This window comes from Bos indicus x Bos taurus, chromosome 4 (assembly GCF_003369695.1).
Source record: "Bos indicus x Bos taurus breed Angus x Brahman F1 hybrid chromosome 4, Bos_hybrid_MaternalHap_v2.0, whole genome shotgun sequence".
In the NCBI taxonomy this organism is placed as follows: Eukaryota; Metazoa; Chordata; class Mammalia; order Artiodactyla; family Bovidae; genus Bos; species Bos indicus x Bos taurus.
This window is the reverse complement of record NC_040079.1, coordinates 23300093-23321025: the sequence shown is the minus strand read 5'-3', so window position 1 is coordinate 23321025 and position 20933 is coordinate 23300093. Positions and strand designations below refer to the sequence as shown.

The 20933-nt window shown below is 43.0% G+C and overlaps 1 protein-coding gene across 2 annotated transcripts in view; it reads right to left on the bottom strand.

Moving 5' to 3' along the window:
* Positions 1-718: 718 nt before the first annotated feature.
* CHCHD3 (coiled-coil-helix-coiled-coil-helix domain containing 3) overlaps positions 719-20933 on the bottom strand; it is a 292378-nt gene continuing 272163 nt past the window's right edge. For both annotated transcript variants that reach the window (XM_027538962.1, XM_027538963.1), the window contains 2 exons: positions 15998-16133; positions 719-1445 (listed from right to left, as the gene is read on the bottom strand). In XM_027538962.1, the coding sequence (XP_027394763.1) occupies positions 1422-1445; positions 15998-16133 (160 nt within the window). In that variant the 3' untranslated portion in view covers positions 719-1421. The remainder of the gene's footprint in view (positions 1446-15997; positions 16134-20933) is intronic.

Here is a 20933-nt window from a genome sequence, read left to right as displayed (position 1 = left end):
ATGGATGTGGAAAGCATCTTGACTCTTCACCATAAGCCTACAAAGCAGGTTCCTGCATTTCCCCTCGATTTACAGTTGAGGAATCTCAGGCTTAGGTGGGGCAGCTTAGCTAGGTCCCCCAGGTGGTAGGTAGCAGAGCTACAATCTGAACACAGATGCACCCTACTCCGGAGCCTGAATGCTTAAATTCTAATGTCCAAAGATATGACATCACAGAGCACTGGTTTTCCCTTCATTTATTTTCCAGAAAGATCTTTCCATTTGGCATGGATGCTCATTTCCAACTTCCAGTGCTGAAACACCAATTTGCTGGTAGGAAAGTGAGAGTTAAAATCAGGAAGTTTAGATAAAATCAGAAAGAGATGAGGCTCTCGGGGTTAATTTTTCTTTTTCCTTTTAACATTTTTCTAGTATTGCAGGGTCAGAAGTGCCTAACCCAGGAACTAGTGGTTGCTCCAGGCAGGGTGGCTTTGGTCATCGCAAAGAAAGGAAGGTTTGTGCAATTGGTAAGGATCTTACTGAATCCTACCTCCCCGGGAGGCAAATTATAACTTTGCCTGTCTGAGGTTCTACAAAATGTGTTGGAGCTTTTTAGAGGAAAGGTACCACACAAATGCAAATTAATAACATTATAAGTCAACTCAATTCCCATAAGGATAACCATTTAACCCGGCAAAAAAAGAAAAACAAAAAACACACAAAGCCCCAGACTATGACAGTCTTTGTCAGAAAATATATTTATTATTGATAGTGAGTGAAGTAAAGATGTCGGTTTTCATGATAGAGGAGAGGTTGCAGAAGCCAGGTTGCCTTTATGTTTATAAAAAAATGCCTTATTTCACTTGTAATCAGAAACATTATTCCAGTAAAAGAGGTACACTTTCTCTTTTTGTCTTCTTACATGATCACCATAATAAGTTAAAATAAAGTAGCTTTTAGATAGTCAAGGCAGAAAAGGAAAATGGAGAAGCCTGACATGCCACAGCGCAGCCAATTCCGCCAGCACTGCTGGCCGGAGATGGAGGAAATCTGGCCTTCTCTTCTCCCCACTCCAGTGACCTCAGCCCTTGATTCCAAGCCCTGGCTCTGTGGGAGCCCAGGTTCACCAAACGATGGAGCCTGGTTAGAAGAGGAAGTAGAATAGAAAGTACACAAGGTGGAGAGGGCTGCCTTTCTTTGTAATTATCATAAATGGGGTTTATTAACACCGTGGCATGTCCTTGACGGATGATCCCTGATCTAGGCCTTGGCTTTTCAAACTGCTCCTGATCAAACCGAGATATGCTTCTGCTGAATTTGCTCTCCGATGTTTCTCTCTAATGATCTTCTCTTTAAATGGGTTGCTTTCTCACTAGGAAAAAAGAAATGTTCCACCTCTGGAATTAATGTTGAAGGAATTGTCCTTCTTCTAAAAGTTGATTTTATCCTCCCTTCTCAAGCGTGCTCTGCAAGAGAAAGAAAACGTAAGATTTAGCATCAGAAGGAGGGGGCCAGAAATGGGCAGGAACTACTTGGTACTGTTGTGTTGCTTTTCAAAGACCCACCTCAAAAACATGTACAGCAAGGCATATGCTTCCTAGTCTCGAAATATGACTACCTCTAATGAACACCACTACGGAATCACGAATAATCTCCAAATAAGCCCTCCCCCACCATATCCAACTGAACCCTAAGGGTGAGCCCGGCCTGGCCTGTGAGTAAGGGTACGGGGGAGCGTGGCTGCTGTCTCACTACGCTGGACACCTGGGGATGTGTGGGGGCTTTCTGGTGGCATGGACTGGGAGAAAGCTATTGCAACGGGGCAAGGGGTGGGGTGAAGTGGGGCAGAGAGGGCATCTCTCAGTTAAGGTCAAGATCTGGTCCCTTAAACTTCTGCTCACTTGAGGCAGGGTGCAGCTGTTCATGAACTCACAATGCTGGCTGGAGCTACACACATCTAAGTATTCCCACATTTCAGAAACGGCCCCTACATTCTATTTAGTTATCTGTGTGGGTGGGTGTGAGGAACAGCACACAGGAAGAATTCTTTTTTCCCCAGCTTTATTGAGAATTAATTGACACGCATCACTGTATAGGTTTAAGGTATACAGCATTATGGTTTGATTTATATATATTCTGAAATGATTATCACTATAGGTTTAATGTCCATTATCTAATATAGATACAATAAAAATAAAAGACACAAATTATCCTTGTACTGAGAACTCTAAGATTCACTTCCTTAACAACTTTCCTATTTCATAATGCAGTGTTACTCATTTCTAGTACTTATTTATCTTATAACTGGAAGTTTGTGCCTCTGACCACCTTCCTCCAATACCTCCACCATGCCACATCCCCCCACACCTGCCACCTCTTGTAACCAGAAATCTTGTCTTTTTCTATAAGCTTGGTGTTTTGTTTTTTGCTATAGATATGACATATAAGTGAGATCATACAGACTTGTCTTTCTTTGTCAAATTTATTACCCTTAGCATAATGCCTTCAACATCCACCCACACGGCAGCAAACAGTAGGATTTCCTTGGGTTTTTTGATAGCTGAATAATATTCGACTGCACCACAACTTCTTTATCCATTATCTACTGATAGAAACAGGTTGTTTCCATGTTTTGACCATTATAAATAATCCCACTATGAACATGCAGATATATTTTTCAACTTCGTGGGTTTTTTTCCTTTGGATATATTCCCAGAAGCAGAATTGTTGGATGATATAACAGTTCTGTTTTTAATTTCTTAGAATCCTCCATACTGTTTTCCATAGTTACTACACCAATTTAATAATCCCACCAATAGTGCACAAGGGTTCCCTTTTCTCCACATTTATGCAGTGTTTGTTGTCTCCTGTTTCTTTGATGATGGCCATTCTAACAGGTATGAGGTAATATCTCATTGTAATTTTAATCTGCATTTCCCTGATGACTAGTGATATTGAATATCTTTTCATATATCTGTTGGCCATTCATATATCTTTGAAAAAATGTCTATTAAGATCCTTTGTCCATTTTTTAATTGGATCTTTTTCTTTGCTTCTGAGTTGCATGAATTCTTTATATACATAGGATATTAAACCCTAATCAGAAACATGGTTTGCAAATATTTCTTTCCCATTCTCTAGGTTGTTTTTTTCACTTTGTTGGCTTCTTTTGTTGTACACAAGCTTTTTAGTTTGATGGAGTCCCACTTGTATATTTTGTTGCTTGTACTTTAGGTACAATTTCCAAACACTAATTATCAACACTGATGTTATGGAGCTTTTTATCCTATGTTTTCTTTTGAGAGGTTCATGTTTTCTTTTACTTCAGTCTTTAATCAATTTTGAGTTAATATTTGTGAGTGGTATATGACAGGGGTCTAGTTTTTATTCCTTGACATATGAATATCCAATTTTCCCAGTACCATTTATTGAAGAGACTTTCTCCACTGAACATTCTTGGCTCCCTTGTCAAACATTATTTGACTGTATGTGCTTGGGTTTAACTCTGGGCTCTCAATTCTGTTTCACTGGTCTATGTGTCTATACCATAGATAGCACCATACTGTTTTAATTATTATAGCTCCAGAGTATAGTTTGAGATCAGGAGATATGACACCTCCTGCTTTGCTCTTCTTTCTCAGGATTCCTTTGGCTATTCATGGTCTACTGTGGTTCCAAAAATTTTTAGAAGTGTGTTTTTTTTCCCTCTCTTTCCCCCCCCTATTTTTATATTAAAAAATACCATTGGAATCTTGATATGGACTGCAAAAAAACTATAGATGACATTTGTTAGTATCGCCATTTTAGAAGCATTAATTCTTCCAATCAGTGAATACCTTTCCATTTATTTGTATCTTCTTTGATCCCTTTCATCAATGTCTTATAGCTTTCAGAGGAGAGATCTCTGATCTCCTTGGTTAAAAATATTCCTAAGCATTGTATTGTTTTTTAATGTTACTATGAAGTGAAGTGAAAGTTGCTCAGTCGTGTCTGACTCTGTGTGTCCCCAAGGACTATACAGTCCATGGAATTCTCCAGGGCAGAATATTGGAGTGGGTAGCCTTTCCCTTCTCCAGGGGATTTTCCCAACCCAGGGATTGAATTCAGGTCTCTTGTATTGCAGGCGGATTGTTTACCAGCTAACCCACAAGGGATAGATGGGATCAATTTATTTTTTAGAAAATTCACTGTTAGTGTATAGAAACACTACTGATTTTTGTATGTTAATTTTGTATTCTGCAACTTTATTGAATTTGTTGATCAATTCTAACAGTTTTCTTGGTTGGGTTTTTAAGATTTTCTACATACAAAATCCTAAACAAACACACAAAAGTTCTTAATGATCAGATTAAAACTCTAACTAGCTGGGCCTGGAGATAAACTGTCTCTATTTTTTAGGACACCAAGAACAGCAGGAGCCCAACTCAGGGAAGCTCCCGTGCTAGAAGCGGAAGGCGAAGAAACCCAGCGCGGGGGAAGGCCCATCGTACTGGAAACCGGGACAGTGAAAACCGAACTCAGCAGAAAGCTCACGCGGCCCAGTCTCAGATTCCAGAAGACCTCCGGTTAAGGTAAGAGGTCCTCGCTCCTATGGCTGGAGGGACCTTTACAATCTCTTGTTTCTTGTTTCCTTGAACCTCCCGCGAACAGGCGGGCGGCAGGGGCACACTGAGGGACTCTGGAGAGGCTACTCCTCAGCATGTCCCAAAGGCACTATCTGCTGAGCCCCAGTAGCTATTACACAAGCCGGTGCGGGTTCTTCTGTCCTTTCTCTTCTCTGTGCCAAGGATCAGACCAATGAAACTGCGAGCACTGGTCAGATATTTAACAAATTTTCCAGCCGGCTATGAAGGGGATTCCTTGGCACATTTTTCCCACTGCTTTTTCCTCCTGTCCTTCAGCTCTCTCCCGGGACTCAAGCCCGGCCAAAACTAATGAAACTCAGGCTCTGATGTCTCATTGCAAAACTTCATTGAGAGACAAAGCGATAAGAGATGGATTTGCTAGGATCCAGAGAGAAGCCACACTTCAGGATGTAAACCATTGCCGAGGGCAAGGGCTGGGGCCATGGAATTAGGCCTGGCTAGGTTTTGTGGAGAAGGCAACGGCACCCCACTCCAGTACTCTTGCCTGGAAAATCCCATGGACGGAGGAGCCTGGTAGGCTGCAGTCCATGGGGTCGCAAAGAGTCGGACACGACTGAGTGACGTCACTTCACTTCACAAGAAGACAAAACTCTTTAGTTTTGAAGAATCCTTTCTCCTTTAGTTTTGAAATTAATCAAGAGGAAGAGGCTGGGTCAGGCCCAATATTGCCTCTGATTTGTTCATGCCTTCTTCCTTCCATCCCTCACACTTCCAGCCACTTATTCACGTATCCAACTTCTTAACTGAGCTCCTACTAGGCACTCATTATACTGAGTTAGGTGATATGAGGAAAGAGGCATAATAGAGAGTAATAACTTGCTATTTTTAAAAATAATTTGCTAAATACGTTAACATTTTCTTTTCCTGAATAAATGATACATGTACACAGCGTAAGACTCAGGAACAAAGAGTACACAGGACAAAGTCACTTTCCCTTTCTCCTACTTCCCAGTTTTTTGTGTACTCTTCCAGAGAAGGTATTAGTTCAAAAGCAGAGCGGTGCTGCCTATTTCAGAAGAGGTAACTCTCTGCAGCTGGAGTGATCAAGCAAGGCGCCTCCGATGACCTTCCACTATGGACAGAATACACAGACAGAAGGACTGGAGGTGGGGGGATGAGGTGGGGAAGAACTGGGAAAGACTCAGAGGAGGGCACAAGCCCATTATGCATGGGATGAAGAATGAAGGAGAGACAGGCCTGGCTAGAGGAAAGGACGGACTCTCCGGACGCACCAAGGAAAAGAGTATAAAAAGGGCCCCCTGTGAATGTTAGGCTGGGATTCGTCCTTGTTGGCCACTGAAAAAACCTGGGAATCTAACAATTTTTTTTTTCTTGACAGGAAAATGTCATTTAGAAAGGTTACCCTGACATCCTTAACACAACGGCTTCAATGGAGAAGTGTGTGGAGGCAGGAAAACCAAGAGGAGGCAGATTAGAAATGAAGCCAGGCTGGGAGCAAGAAACAGTGATAAAAAGACAGCAGAAAGGGGAGAAAGCAGTGATGGAACCTCAGGCATGAGGGCTCCTCACTGACAGGGAGGAAGGCGGTGTGACCAAAAGACACAGGCAAGTCAGTGAGAGGAGTCATTTTGGGAATAAGAAAGATGACTCTAATTTTGGGTCTGAGACGATGATGAGACATCCCAGAAGGAAAGGTCCAGAGGGAAGTTGCAGGCTTGGGAAAGAGCTCAAAGGTCTTTACAGATAAAGATTTAAGGATAGAGATGAAGAAAGGAGGCTGAAATAAAGGGGATGAAAAGGAAGAGGAGGACAAATAAGCATCCTGGGTCATAGGAGCACAGGGGGAAGAGCGTACCCTAAAGGTTATCCTAAAGTGTCCATGATGGCAGGTTTCTAAGAAGCCTATGTCCACAGGGCACAAAAGATATAAAAGCAGACTAAGCAGTGTGTAGAGGACGCATATAGAAATGGTCAGAAAAACAATGATACAGTCAAAGAGGAAGTGAATCAGAAAAGCTAGACGCGTCTAGAGAAAACTGAAAAGACAAAGCAGATCAAGCGGAAGACTCCACTCGGCAGAGAATCGTCTTGCAGAATTAACACCAGAACGTGAGGCTTCTCTCAAACCCATCACTCAAGTATGAGCTCTCTATTTGTTTGAAAGCTTAAAAATCGAGCACTTACCATGTAAAAGTCAGACCAGGCAATGCCACAGTTATCATTTATCCTCACACCCTTGTGACTTGATCCATGAAAGTCTCTCCAACTATAGAGGCAGGAAGCTCTATAAACTCCACATACACAGACAACCTTGCCACAACATTAGTTGTTAATACAAAACGGAAGTCAGTGTAGAGAGATCTACACTGAGGTTATGCAAGGGCACTTAGATACTAAAGAAAATGATCACTTTGCAGGTTATAATCTGTTACCTGCCTGCTCAAAACAACATAGCTGTGCCTCATTCTACAATTCAGGTCTCACAGTGATAGCAACAGTCGTGTGACCATGTACCTCTTTTCCAATGTTACAAAATGATCCACAGTGACTACAGTATAACTGAAAGCAACTGCTAAAAGTATTGGCAAGAGTCTAGGGAACCTTTTTACTGTTCTCCTCCCTGTAACCCTGACCAAATACAGAAGGGTAATTTTTCAGCCCGGTCATGTAACGCTAAGAATGTCAGACACTCTTAAGAGAGACAAGCTGGGCCTTGGATGGTGTGAGGACCATGGGCCAGTCTACCAGGAAGGCACTAAAAGAACATTTTTGAACAAATATAAAACATGAAAGAAGTAACCAGTCACAAAATACTTTGCTATGTGTATTAAAAACTGCATCCTCAAAGAGTGCATGGCCGTTCACCTGACTCCCAGGCGACTCCCTGAAGACACAGGGGGCGAGGCTGTGTCTTCCAGGGCTGGTCTACACGTACACATGCTGTCAAACTGCACTCAGCTGCCACCAATGGGTGGTGGAGGCGGTACAAGACCACCTCATTTCTGTCAGAGACATTCACAGACATGATGTCAAGTTGAAATTTTTTTTCAGTGAACAAACTGGTAAAAACATTTCGTGTTTTTACTGTATCACAAGTATGCAATAAAAACCTGTCCCAATCCAGGAGCAAGGACCTGAGGCCTGACAGGGTCTGTATCAGTCAGCTTCCACGTATAGGTTTTTTAAGTTGCTGCTGTTGGGCTGAATTTCAACTCTGCATAAATTTAACGCTGCATAAATTAACATAGGAAATTCCCCAAAGAATGAGGGAAAAGATTTGCAAGTTATAAAAAACTGCTTCCTTCATTTAAGGAACTGCTAACACTTAATCTTAATGTGGAGAAAGAAATTCCTGGCATTTGCTCATCATTCACGTAGTGGGGCCTGCGGAAACGCCTTTATCAACAGCTGGGTAAATTACCCAAAGGAGAGACTGGTTCAGGCACCCAACACAGCTCTTTTCCTAAGTCTCTCTGATCCCGGCCACTGAGGAAGAAGCTGGCAAAGCACCGTGTCAGACAGGAGCAGGGCCCCTGGGGACAAGAGGACGCATGTCATTTCCATTGATTAAGATGATCTAAAGGTCTTCCTCAAATATTTTAGTTACATAGTGATCTCATCAACTGCTTTCTTGGAGGGGTGGGCCACCACTAGCAGCATGTGAGCAACTGGTCCTCTCCATATATGTAAGAGGAATTACGGTAACCCTGGGTTACTCACAACTATCCTGACAATAAAAGTACTGTTCCTGGTCTTTATGGAAAAAAAAAAAAAAAAAAAAGATACCAGACTTTCCTGGTGGCCCAGTGGTTAGGAATCCACCTGCCAATGCAGGGGGACACAGGTTCGATCCCTGGTCTGGGAAGATTCCACGTGCCGCTGGGCAAGTGGGCCTGTGCACCACTACAACTGAGCCCGAGCACCCTGGAGCCAGTGCTCCGCAACAAGAGAAGCCACTGCAATGAGAAGCCAGTTCAATGCACAGCAACAGAGACCCAGTGCAGCCAGGAAAAAAAAAAAAAATCACCACTCAGAGTGCTTGTCTCTGTGAGCTTACCCAGAATCTCACCAGGATTTCAAAAGACCTAGTAAAGCTGGGTTATGGAAGAAGGAAGGCTTACCAGGGAAAGGTTTACCTGGAAACAGAAACGTGTCCTGACAAACCTGAGTTTTCACTACAGAGGGACAGGAAAAGTGGGAAGCAGAAGAGAATGGAGCTCTGAGGAGGAACAGGGAGTGAGAGAGACAGGAGGAGAAGACTGTGAGAAGTAAGAGAAAGTAATCAATAAATTCAATTTATGAGAAGCACAAAGCATGCCTTGTCTGTGTGCCAAGTACTATTCCTGGCCACCTGAAAATCCGATTAGCTAACTTATTTTGTTTTCAGTATCTGTCTCTTCCCCCCAGCAAGTGCTGTTCTTTATTCTTCCTTCTTGGAGGAAATGCAGGTTAATTTTTTTATGCCTGGGTCTAGTTTCATCTCTTCTTATGACAAATGCTCTCTGTGTGATATTCACATTAAGTTACAAGTAATTAACTGTTTATACAACCTGCTGTAATAACAGACAAAACACTAACATACTGCACTTCTAACTCTTGAGGCATAAACACTAGAAAAGAAGTGCCTATTAAGAAAAATAAGAGTCTATTACCACAGTAATATTTCTTCTATTAAAACCAGATTTTTTTTTTTTTTAAGAAAATGTCATAAAGCAACTATTACTCTCAAAAGGTGCTTTAGAAAAGGACTCCTGTGACAGAAGAGGCTGGAGTAGTAAATCTAAACTTTGGAATTTCATTTGCTTTGACATGACTCCAAATCTGAAGGGGTGTCCCATGGAAGGATGGGAATGCCCTCCTCAATGCCCATGCGTCCTCCTCAGGATAAGTGGCCCATTAGGTGATTAAGAAACCTCATTGTGAGTGAATGAAAGTCGCTCAGTCATATCCAATTCTTTGCGACCCCGTGGACTATACAGTCCATGGAAGTCTCCAGGCCAGAATACTGGAGTGGGTAGCCTTTCCCTTCTCCAGGGGATCTTCCCAACCCAAGGATTGAACCCAGGTCCCCCACATTGCAGGCGGATTCTTTACCAGCTGAGCCAAAACGGAAGCCCAAGAATACTGGAGCGGGTAGCCTTTCCCTTCTCCAGAGGATCTTCCTGACCCAGGAATCGAAGCGGAGTCTCCTACATTGCAGGTGGATTCTTTACCAACTGAGCTATGAGGGAAGCCCCAAGACTAACGTCATTAGGTGGTGATGATAAACAAGCCTTCAGACACAATAAGAGCAGGCTCCCTTTTAAAGCCTTCTCAGGAGGTGAACCTTTCTGGTTTATCTTGGTGCTCCCTGAAGGTGGGCATGTGTGTGCATTGGAAGCAACAGCCTAAGGAGAGGGTCTCTGATGTGGGTCAGGGGAGGGGAGCGGGTACCTGGGAGCAGCAGAGCCAAGGAAGGGTCCAGTCACAAGTGTGAGCTGGCCAGGGGGCTGTTACCTCGCCTGGGTGCCCTTTCCTCCCTCCCGCCCAGGAAAACCGGATGTGGCTCCCCATTTGGCAGCACCTCTAGGTGCAATGGCTTCCCAGGTGGTAAAGAACCCGCCTGCCAACACAGGTGACATAATGAGACTTGGATTCCACCCCTGGATTGGGAAGATCCCCTGGAGGAGAACATGGCAATCCACTCCAGTATTCTTGCCTGAAGAATCCCATGGACAGAGGAGCCTGGTGGGCTACAGTCCATAGGGTCGCAGAGAGTCAGACACAAGTGAAGCAACTTAGCGCACAGGCACAGCTGCAGTGGGGCAAGAGGATGGGAGAAAGGCACTTCTTTTTCAGAGGCTCCTGACCTCTAAGACATCTGATTTATTGCTGAGGCTGAGAACGGAACTAGTCAGTCTGATGAGACTGCTGCAGGTGGCTCAGACCCAGGAGGCTGTGACTGGCAGCTCTGCCTCTCCTGAGAGTGGGGAGTCAGACTTGGCAAGATCTCTGAGGCTAAAGACCTCTCACGTGGTTCAGGCCAATGGGGCTCTAGAGCTATGGTTCTCAGACTCCATGGGCACATGAGGAATCTGTTGGGAGTTCAGATGTTCAGGTCCCACCTCTGATTCTTGGGGATGGACCAGGCACGTGCATTTTAAAGACATTCCCCCAGTGATTCTGATCATCCATGTCTGTGATCTGACATTACAGGGAACAGCGTACTGAGTCTGGCATTATCAAGTCATTCTGGTTTGGACTCTGTCCCATCTACAGACCTCTGAAACCCTTGGGGTGCTAATTTTTCCAAGTTAAGAGATGTGATTAGGTTATGTGATTTCTATGTCCTTTGAGCTCTAACAGCTTGAGTCTATGAAACCATTTGCATGTAATTTATAGCTCATCTTAAAACAACGATAAAACACAACTTGCTCTGAACACTAGGTTTTTCTTCCAAGAATTCTGATTTCTAAAGTGAAAGCTACTGATATGGTTTCAGGTGCTCTTCATACTCAAATAACAGGGATGTATGTCCTCGATCCCTGATCTAGTGTAAATCCAAGTACAAGGGGAGATAAATCCACTGTTCTCAAGAACACCGACACGTCGTGCCATGGCAAATTCCTCTACAGGCACTGATCTTGAGGTCTTCTATGTTGAGGACAACCACAGACTGGGGTGTTGCTTATATTTTCAAAACAAAGAATCAGGTACACTAGTCTTGGAACAGAGTCACTTCATATTAGGATCTGGCTTCATTTATCAGGTCAAATAACTTTCTGATCTCCTCAAAGAGGTCAGTGGAAGCACAAAGGCCTAAGTGAGGGCGGGGCTGACTCACTGATAAGATGTCCTCATTTCAGTCCTTCCTGTAGCTGAGCTGCTTGCCTGGTCACCGCCCCACTACCCACTTGTTGATTTAAATCTTGGCTCCAGTTCAGGAGTTCTGTCTAGCCTCCACCATCTGACTCCAGCCTCCTTGCTCACCTCTGGCCCATGGGCCTCTCCTGGGTCAGGCCTTTATTTCCAGTCTGGTCTTTCCTTGGCTCTCCTGAGCCGGCTTCCTGCTCTGTTTCCACAATCCCTTACCACCCACGGTCCATGGTGCATGGGGTGGAAGCCAGCCCAGGGCAGAGAAGCCTGGGGCCAGCTGAGGGATGTAGCCTGCTTTCTCCAATGCAGCTTACTAGTCGGGGGGCTCCATTCTGCCAGGCAGCGCTGAGAGCACCATTATTCACTCCACTGACTTTGGAGAAACTGTGAGACTCTTTTTGCCCCCTCCCAGTTCATTCTGCTACCCTGGCTTCCTCGGGGCTGCCAGGAGTACCTGCTTTAGCGAAGGACCAGTCAACACACGGACCAATCAGAAGCATGGCTCTCCTTCCAGAGGGGAAGCTCAAGGCTGACAGCAAAATCTAAGAAGTAAAGGCACGAATGCTGGAAGCCACCGAAGCAGAGACGCTGCTTGTGCCAAAGAGCCCGTGTCTCTCACTGCGAAGGTGCTCAGGAGCCTGGGCGCTCGTGCGCTCGGTCGCTTGCTCTCAGACACGGAATACATGAGAGCTACGAGGCCTTGGTGGACCCCTGAGCTCAAATCCTTAATTCAACAAAGGAGAAACTGAAGCCCAGGTCACTGTGACTAGAGTGGAGTGTTCCAGCAGTCCCCATAAACTTCCCGCTCCAGTGAGCACAGGATGTTCAAGAATCTAGCCAGCTTCTGTACCTTTCTGTCAATAGCAGCAGGGCTGGGAAAGAGCTGGAAAGCTTAGAATTGCTACCCGCTAAGCAGCTACATTCTGCAAATAAACTGAGGGGCAATGAAGGGGGTCCCAGGGAGCAGGGCAGTGCAGGCTGGGGAGCAGGCCCGTTCTACACACCTGCTGTGTAAGCGGGACTTGGGCACGTTTTGGCCCACTAGTGGGCCAGGACTACTGGCTTCCCGCTGCCCCTCCCTCCCATTCTCCTGTAAGGTACGTGAAAACAAGAGTGAATGTGAATCAGGCTTTGCCGGTAAGAACAGGTAATTCAATCTTGAAGAGTTTATAGAACGCTCTAAGGCTTAAAAAAAAACAAAAAGCTATGAGGCTAAGCAGATATGAGAAATGAAAGACACAGAAGTCTATCAATCAATGTCCTCCTATATTTTTAAATGCTGGATTTCATAAAGCTAGCCAGTAGCTTTTAGGTCTTAGCAGTAATAATTACAGCAATTTAATATCTCTTTACCATTATGAAGAAAACATAACTTAATATATTGGAAGTAATGGTCTAAAATGTCTCGTCTTGACCATGAGGAATTGTTTAAGACTAGCTGAAGAAAGACTGATGTGAATTAAGTGGATGAATAAGAAACAAAAAATAAGGCTAAGGAATATCCGGAAATTTTCTTATCAGTGAAATCTATTAGTCTGGAGAACAATGCCCCAAGGGAACCAGTGAAAGCCCAATCTTATGAGTCATTTAAAAGTGGAGTGGATTTGGCTATTGGAAGTATTCCAAGGGGAAAACACTTGTGCTGCGCAGGAAATGGACAACATGACCTAATGGGTTGCTGTTATGTTTAGTATCTTAGCATGTTCAACTTGTTCTTTGGATTTAACAAGGAAACGTAAGAAGAGGTGTTGACTGGTCAGGAACTGTAACCACAAATGAAGGGTCGGGACCAGGTATCCTGCCCAAAGTCTCCAACAACAGGCGCAGAACGGGGGTCACAAAGTCAGGCTAACTTCACACACACGGGAAAACGTGGTGTTGGTGGGAAAGTGAGCGCTCAGGAAACACTGGCCATTCTGGCATGGCCTTAAAACGGGACAGCGCTCAACTGCACCTTTGGCTTTCGTCGTCACAACCCCACCCCTCTATTTGTTACTTTCAGTCTCAAAGAGGACTTCATTCAGTCTTCAGGTTTTCCCCTTTCACTTCCTTCGTTATTGTCCTTCCCTCACCACCTTATTTCTGTGTTCCTGGATGTCTCTTCACACACCTAACTCAAAAGCCAAACACTATTTTTAAATGTGTTGTTTTATGGCAGGCTCTGTCTTGGTCTAGTTGTTAAATTTACCATCATGGCTTCCCTGGGTCTCAATTCTCTCAACTGTAAAATGGTGAAAATAAAACCATCTCTATTTACATCTCAAGTTGTCATAAAAAAACAAGTAAGAGAATGGATGTGAAATGACCTTGAAATCTAAATCTATAGACATACAGGGTGTTACCGGTACTTCCCATTTCAATGCCGCTCATCTTAGGTTTAAAAGGTTTTGTGGACATATCATTTTAATACTACCTAGTGTTATATACTCCAATTCTAATACTCGAATATAACAGCTGTGAAAACAACAGGCACCAGAAACACACTCACTGAAAATAGCATTATATTACACTGCAGAGGAGAGGGGTGGGGAGGACGGGAGGCCCCCTTGGGAATCACTAGTAGTGATTTGCTGCTTTTGGCCAATAAGTTGGTTTTGGCACAGTTGAGGCAAGAAAGGAAAAACTTTAGACTTCCTGAATATTCTACAGAAATGGAATCCTCACAACACTGTAAATGATATGACCTCACTTCACAAGGCTCAGGGCTACAGAGCCAGTAAAAAACAGGGCCTGGATACAAACCCAGATTTGCCCAGTTCAAACCCTCTGCTGTACCATGTGGTATATTTGATTTTGTCACAAGTTAATTTTGTTTTACTCTATGAATGTGGGCTACTGATCTCACCAGGTGGTGTGTACACAGTTCAACACAACCCAGACAATCAGGACGGAGTCAACACTCTGGACGCCATTGCAGGCACTGCTTCAGTGATGCTACAGATCACATCGTGGACATGGGCACCTGTGTTACAAGACGCCGGTGTCGAAATATACACTTTGCCCCGCCATTCTCTGCACTGACTACCACCATCACCTGGATACAGCACCTACATCAAGCTAGAAAAATCCATGAATCCAACTTACAGGTTCCATGTGCTTTAGTCAGTACTGATATAGATGGTTGGAGATTGTTAAGAGCATATCAGAAGCTATTTTTAATTAATAAAATGAACTTAACATTAGCAACATTGCTTCTACCAAAAACCTTGAAAGAAAGGAATTTCTGGCACACTATGGATAGTCAGACAAGCGCCACAGGAGCAGAACAGATAAAAGCCTCAAGCCACAAGATCTTTAATGACAACACAGGCTTTTAATAAATCTTGGTTCCAGTTTTTACACTGGTTTTGCTGTTATTTTCCAGCTATCCAGACAATACTGACCCTCCCATATTTCCAGCATGTTAGAAATTTATACTAACTGGCATTATCATAACTACAGCAAATGAGACTGCAGGAAGGCATGCTGTGCAACTCAAACACTAGATTTAGTTGGGTTACAAGGTCAACTCTAGGGAGTTTGTCAGCAGAAAGAACCACAGTTTCCAACAATTTTCATCTCTCAGAACCACCTATATCCAACTGTTAAATCAGTTAAATGATAGGCAATTATGTGACCTGCCAGAATTGTTAATTTGCTTCAGGGTTTATCATTGGCTTTCTAAAGTACATAAATTAGGGAGAACACACGTCCTGTGATCCTCCCATTATTCTGCTATGAAAGATCATACGAAGCATATGGCTATGGTACACAGAAGCAATGGGAACTGCTTCCTAAGCCCATCTCTGGCCTCTCTTTTCCTGCCAACTGAGTGGACTCTACCAACTGGCAGAAGACGGAGAGGTGCGTGCATTTGACGGAGGGGTTGTTTCAGTTTTATGTCTGCCTTTTGTTTTTTTAAACCAGGCTTTCGGCATGACTGCTGCTAAGTCGCTTCAGTCATGTCCGACTCTGTGCGACCCCACAGACGGCAGCCCACCAGGCTCCCCCGTCCCTGGGATTCTCCAGGCAAGAACACTGGAGTGGGTTGCCATTTCCTTCTCCAATGCAGCAAAGTGAAAAGTGAAAGTGAAGTCACTCAGTCGTGTTCGACTCTTAGCGACCCCATGGACTGCGGCCTCCCACCGGGCTCCTCCGTCCATGGATTTTCCAGGCAGGAGCACTGGAGTGGGCACCAGTGCCTTCTCCATCGGCGTGACTGCTACGTGTTTATGAGCTTGAAGCTGTTGGCCCCTTAATGTGTATCCTTCCTCTTTGCTGGCTTTGACTACTGGCCCAGAATATGGGGCAATGACCTTGATGACACAATTACAGTGTAGAGGACAAAAGTTCAGGGCAACTAGAAAAAGTATTATTTAAGTAAAGTCTTTTTTTTTCTGCAAGTGGAACACAAGGATACTATGGACTCTTCCTACCACCATCTGGATGAAAGCTTAATCAACTCTTGACCGCACAGAGCTTGTCACCCCCATTAACCTACCAAGGCCTTCCCAGTGCCCTGGATGGCAGTCCTTCTATTCCTCCGGCGCCCCCGGTAGCTTGCTTCGTGCACCCACCTGTTTGGCCTGATTGACGCAGCGCATGTACTGGCTGGCCAAAGCCGAGCAGCTGAGGGTCTGCTGCGTGTTCTGGCGGTAACACTGGAGAATCTGGGCCTGCAGATCAGCACAGACGGGGTGATACTCATACCGCCTGGAAACAAAAACAGGTACCACTGAGACAAATGGGCTTCAACCTGAATGAAGATCAAGGCTAAAAAATACGTAAAGCATCAATATACAAATGTTGCAAATGAAAAAATAATAATTAAAAAAAAACTTTAAGAGAAATAATTTTCTTTGACCTTTTAAGAAAGATATTCTACAAGATAAGTGACTACCATGAAATTCATTCTATTAACTGACACCCCCATGAGGCTCTCTGGACAGAGAAGCATTGCCACCCAATCCAAAACGTGACTGCATGAATGGAGTCAGTTACACTGCAGCCCAGCAGCTGGGTCGGCAACCTGGGAGCCTATGTTCTCTTCCGCTCCCACCTCCAGTGGGTCACAGAGCTGGAGATCCTGCAGTCCAGTCCTTTCTCCATACTCACTGTTCTTATATTAATTCTTAATCATTTATATCCTGGATTCAAGCCATGAATCTCTGGTCTTGTCTCTTAGCTTTCACCCTCCACTCCTACTCTCCCAAAAGGTTCTTTCTCACAGCCAAGTCTAGACAGCATCTGCATTCCAAATGAAATACATGGTCAACAGGCAGGTCGTTGGGATCAGGTTCCTGCCTACTTTTTCGCCTCAGGTCCCACCCTGTACAAGCTGCAGCCTGACCACATTCCTTCATGTCTTTGGTTCTTCAGGGTTTGGTTCTTCCACATCTCTTCACGTCTTTGCTCCATTGCTCTTGACTTTGGAAATGCTCTGCACCCAAGCCTCACCCTTTTCTATGTATCTGGAAAACACCTGGTTTAGTTGCTAAGTCGAGTCCGACTCTCACGATCCCATGGACTGTAGCCTGCCAGGCTCCTCTGTCCATGGGATTCTCTAGGGAAGAATACTGGAGTCGGTTGCCATTTCCTTCTCTAGGAAAACACCTACCCATCTTCTAACACTTGAGCTAAGTACTGAAGTGTAACCTCTATACGGCTTTCACTAGCTCTCTCCATCCACAGTAGAGTCCGTCATTCCCTTTATGATGACCTCTCGCCTGTATTAACTCTTTCACCGTGTACTGAACACTGATTGTACTACAGTCGACTGTGACTTACTAGCATGCAAATCCCAGGTAAGGACTGCATCTTATTTTCTCTGTGATCTCAGCTATTGACATGGATCCCTCTTACAGAAGGCATGCAATAAATTGTTCAGAATACAAATGAGTGGACAGAAAATTTTTTTCATTTCCTGAGCTAAAATTTTACTAATTATACTTACAAACCTCAAGATTTTAGAGTGCTTTCAGTGAATATGCAGAACTAACATAATGCTTCCAAAAAGCTGACAATATACACTTGAAAAATGGTAACAATAAAATATACCAAATGGATTATACAAACAAAACTGAAATACTCTTGTAAAAATGGTAGAGGAACTTGGATTATAAGGAATAAATACACAGAAAAAAATATATATTATCACTTTAATCTAGGGAGTCTGTTTTTTTTAAATAGTTTTGTTTAATACAAAAGGTTCTAGACTTTCTTACCAGTTCTTTTCTTGAAATGTAAATTTGTTATTTCCATAGTAATCTTGAAAATAGCATTATTTTAAATTTGATGGGTTCTAAAATACCCCTAGAGAACACAGGAGAAATATTTCTCATCAATAAGGAAACCCCTGGGTGAAGATTTGTCTCCTCATTACTTTTATCCAACACTAAGCTAATATATATATATCGTTAGAATAGAAAACTGAAATGCAAACCACGTTACTGGCCCCTAAGGGAATTTACTTCTTACTACCCTCTGAAAAAGAAGACAGAGAGATAACATTGTACTTTTTCATTCATTACCTTACTGTTTTGCCAAATACCCAAGAACAGAATTTAAATCCAATCCCATCCTAGCTTTAAGATTCTCAAGTTCAGATGTCTGTGAATGTCTCTGGACACGGATTTCCCTAATCCCCTACCATGAACATCAGTATCTAAAAGGAGTCAGCTGTGCTTCAAAGGGTAGAAGCATAGACACGACTGACTGATTACAGCAAGACACACATCTGAACAAATAATAAAATAGGATTAAGCATCAGGTGAGCTGAGACAAGCACATGTACCACTAATGCTTCTAACAGCTGAAGAGGAAGCAGGGTTACATTCCATCCGGGTGCTGAGAACCAACATCCCTCCCATATACCTTGGATTTAAAACAGGGGAAGGGAGATGGGAGAGAAGGCTAGAAGCACCCTCCCCATTAACATGCAGTGAAAGACCGAAAAGAATGAGCTGCCACATACGGCTCATCACAGGAAGATGCTAGAGTACTTTTCCCTTCTAAAAAGACTATTCACAATAGGATTCATTCATCAAACACTATGGGCTCCTCAGAATGGGGTTATTTAAGGTGTAAGTAAGCATTTTATCTTGGGTTCAGCTATTACTCCTGCAAGTTAAAGTCCATGAGTTATTTATGATTTGCAAGGTGTCAAAACATACTTTTGTCACCAGAAATCAATACTACTCACTTCCAGGGCCCTCGATTTCCTGTGTGGTAGTTAGGTCTGTGTGAGAGTGTGTGTGTGTGCACGTGCAAATGCAGACATTTTCTGAAACCCTTTCTGTATACATGTCAGCCTGTATTGATGATTAGATGACAGACTGGGGGAAAGAGAGGATGGGAATCAGCGTAATTATCTTCCAGTTCCTGGACTAGGCTCTGGTATATTTTGCTTGGATTAACCTGTAAGGGCAAAGCTCTGTCTCTGTATTGATCTGCAATGCTTGTTACGCTGCCCTAATGCACTGTTTTCACTTTGGGAAAATGCTAAACGAGATTACTATCTAACATTAGAAGGCCATAAAACCCAAGCATGGCACCTTCCATTCAGGAAAAGGGTTTGAAAGTCATTTCCAATATGCATTATGGTAAACCCTCCATACAGTCATTGAGTCAGCAATTGATTTTTATTGACTGCTTCCATTCCTGCTTATGGAAAAAGCCACTATTAGGTAAAAATAACACAAGGCAGAATTTCAAGATACCCAAGAAGGAAAATTAAATCTTAGCTGCAAGAGACATTTAAACAATTTAATTTCTTGGTATGAAAAGATTAACAAAAATAAATAGTGAACAACAAAAGAGAAAGATGAAATATTTGGAGAACTCAAAACTATAAAAAAAGAAGTGAGAGAGAGAATAGTTATCCAAAAACATACTTAGCAAAAAGGAATTGGTGGAATAAAGTTGATACATGGAAACATATATTACTCAAAAAAAAAAAAAAAAAAATCCAGTTGAGTGAACCTGAAATTACTGGGGACTTCTGATGGATTCCACCGCCTGTACATCTGTCTGTCTACCCCTTCTGTCCCTCTGTGCTCTCTAGTCCACTCCCAGTCTGTTCCCTGTCTCTTCCCTCTTTCTCACCAGCACGAGAAGCTGGGGCCAAGCCCTCCCCATCCCCATCCCCACCCCTCTTCACCCCGCGGTGGCACTTCAGGCCAAGGACCTCACTCATAGCATCCAGTGGCAGAACTACAGACCAAATACCTAGATAAAGAACAAAAGCCACAGAAGCACTCTGGTAGGTAGTCTATAGCCAGTAACATATCGATTTTTTTTTGCTAATGTTTAACAAACACTAATATTCATTGAAAAGGTAGCTTAGAAAATACATCCAAGTATTTTTCTTATAACAATGACAGATCCATTGTAGAAACTTCAGGGGGAGGGAATCCCAATTAAGGCTAAGTTCTTAAAATATCATGGTGATGGACAAAAATTATCACTACTGTTTCTGATCATTTCCTTCAAAGAGTTTCCTGTAACTTGGGAATTAACTGGTCAAAGAGAAATGAAGATACTTTGGTAAAAATGAAGTTGAGACAAACAAGCCGTATTCAGAACACTCTTCTTAAGGCTCTGGTATGATACATTTCTACCTGGTCCTCTGTTTTAGAGCTATCTGTTGATTTGGCTGCTGCCTTTCCTACTTTCATATCTTAGAAACTTCTTTGATGTGGGTCTGAGCTTTCTATTTCAAGGAAACTACTTAACCCATCTTTTCAGTTCTAATATAAACCAAGGATAATGAGGTAATTTCAGAGAAGGGAAAAAAATATGGAGATAGCCCTCCTCATGCCACTTAGAAGGCTCAAGAAGTCATATAATAGTGAGCAGGCACAACTTCTGAGGCTCTCAGGAACACAAAAACCGTTCTAAGTGGAGGGTGAATACGATAGTGGATACCAGGGTAGCAACCATGCATCCTTTGCGGGATCTGGTGGCCTCATAAAACGATTACCTTACATTAAAAGCAGGTACATGACACACCCGGGGAGGGAAACGTTGAGTTCTAACTTCTGCAACACAATGCAAAAGCTCTAACTGTAACTCTGTGCTGAAAATGTTTCACTAGATTGTTAAGTCCAGGGTCTTTCTGCTTTTCTTTCACAACACAAAACTAAAACTGCCAAGCATCTTGCCAATATTTAGTAATTCACTAATTTCTCTTATCATGTGTCATAAAGCTATCATAAATGTAATATAAAGGAAGTATTTATCTCAAATGTATTCATTATCTTTTATTAAGTTTTTTCATTTTTAATTTTACTTTAAATTATAATCGTTTTCAGAATAAAATGTAAACAGCCTCTTTCTAACAATGCAAGATCTGAAAAACAACTCAATTTCAAGCTTTTCTGACATTCTTAATAACTGCTAACCATCTTTATTAATGATGTTTCTATCTGAGCTGTAATCAAATTTCCACAATTACAGTTTGGAAGCAGCTTAACATCTCCAAAAGCTGCTTGCTTTCTCTACTTCAGTTTGTCT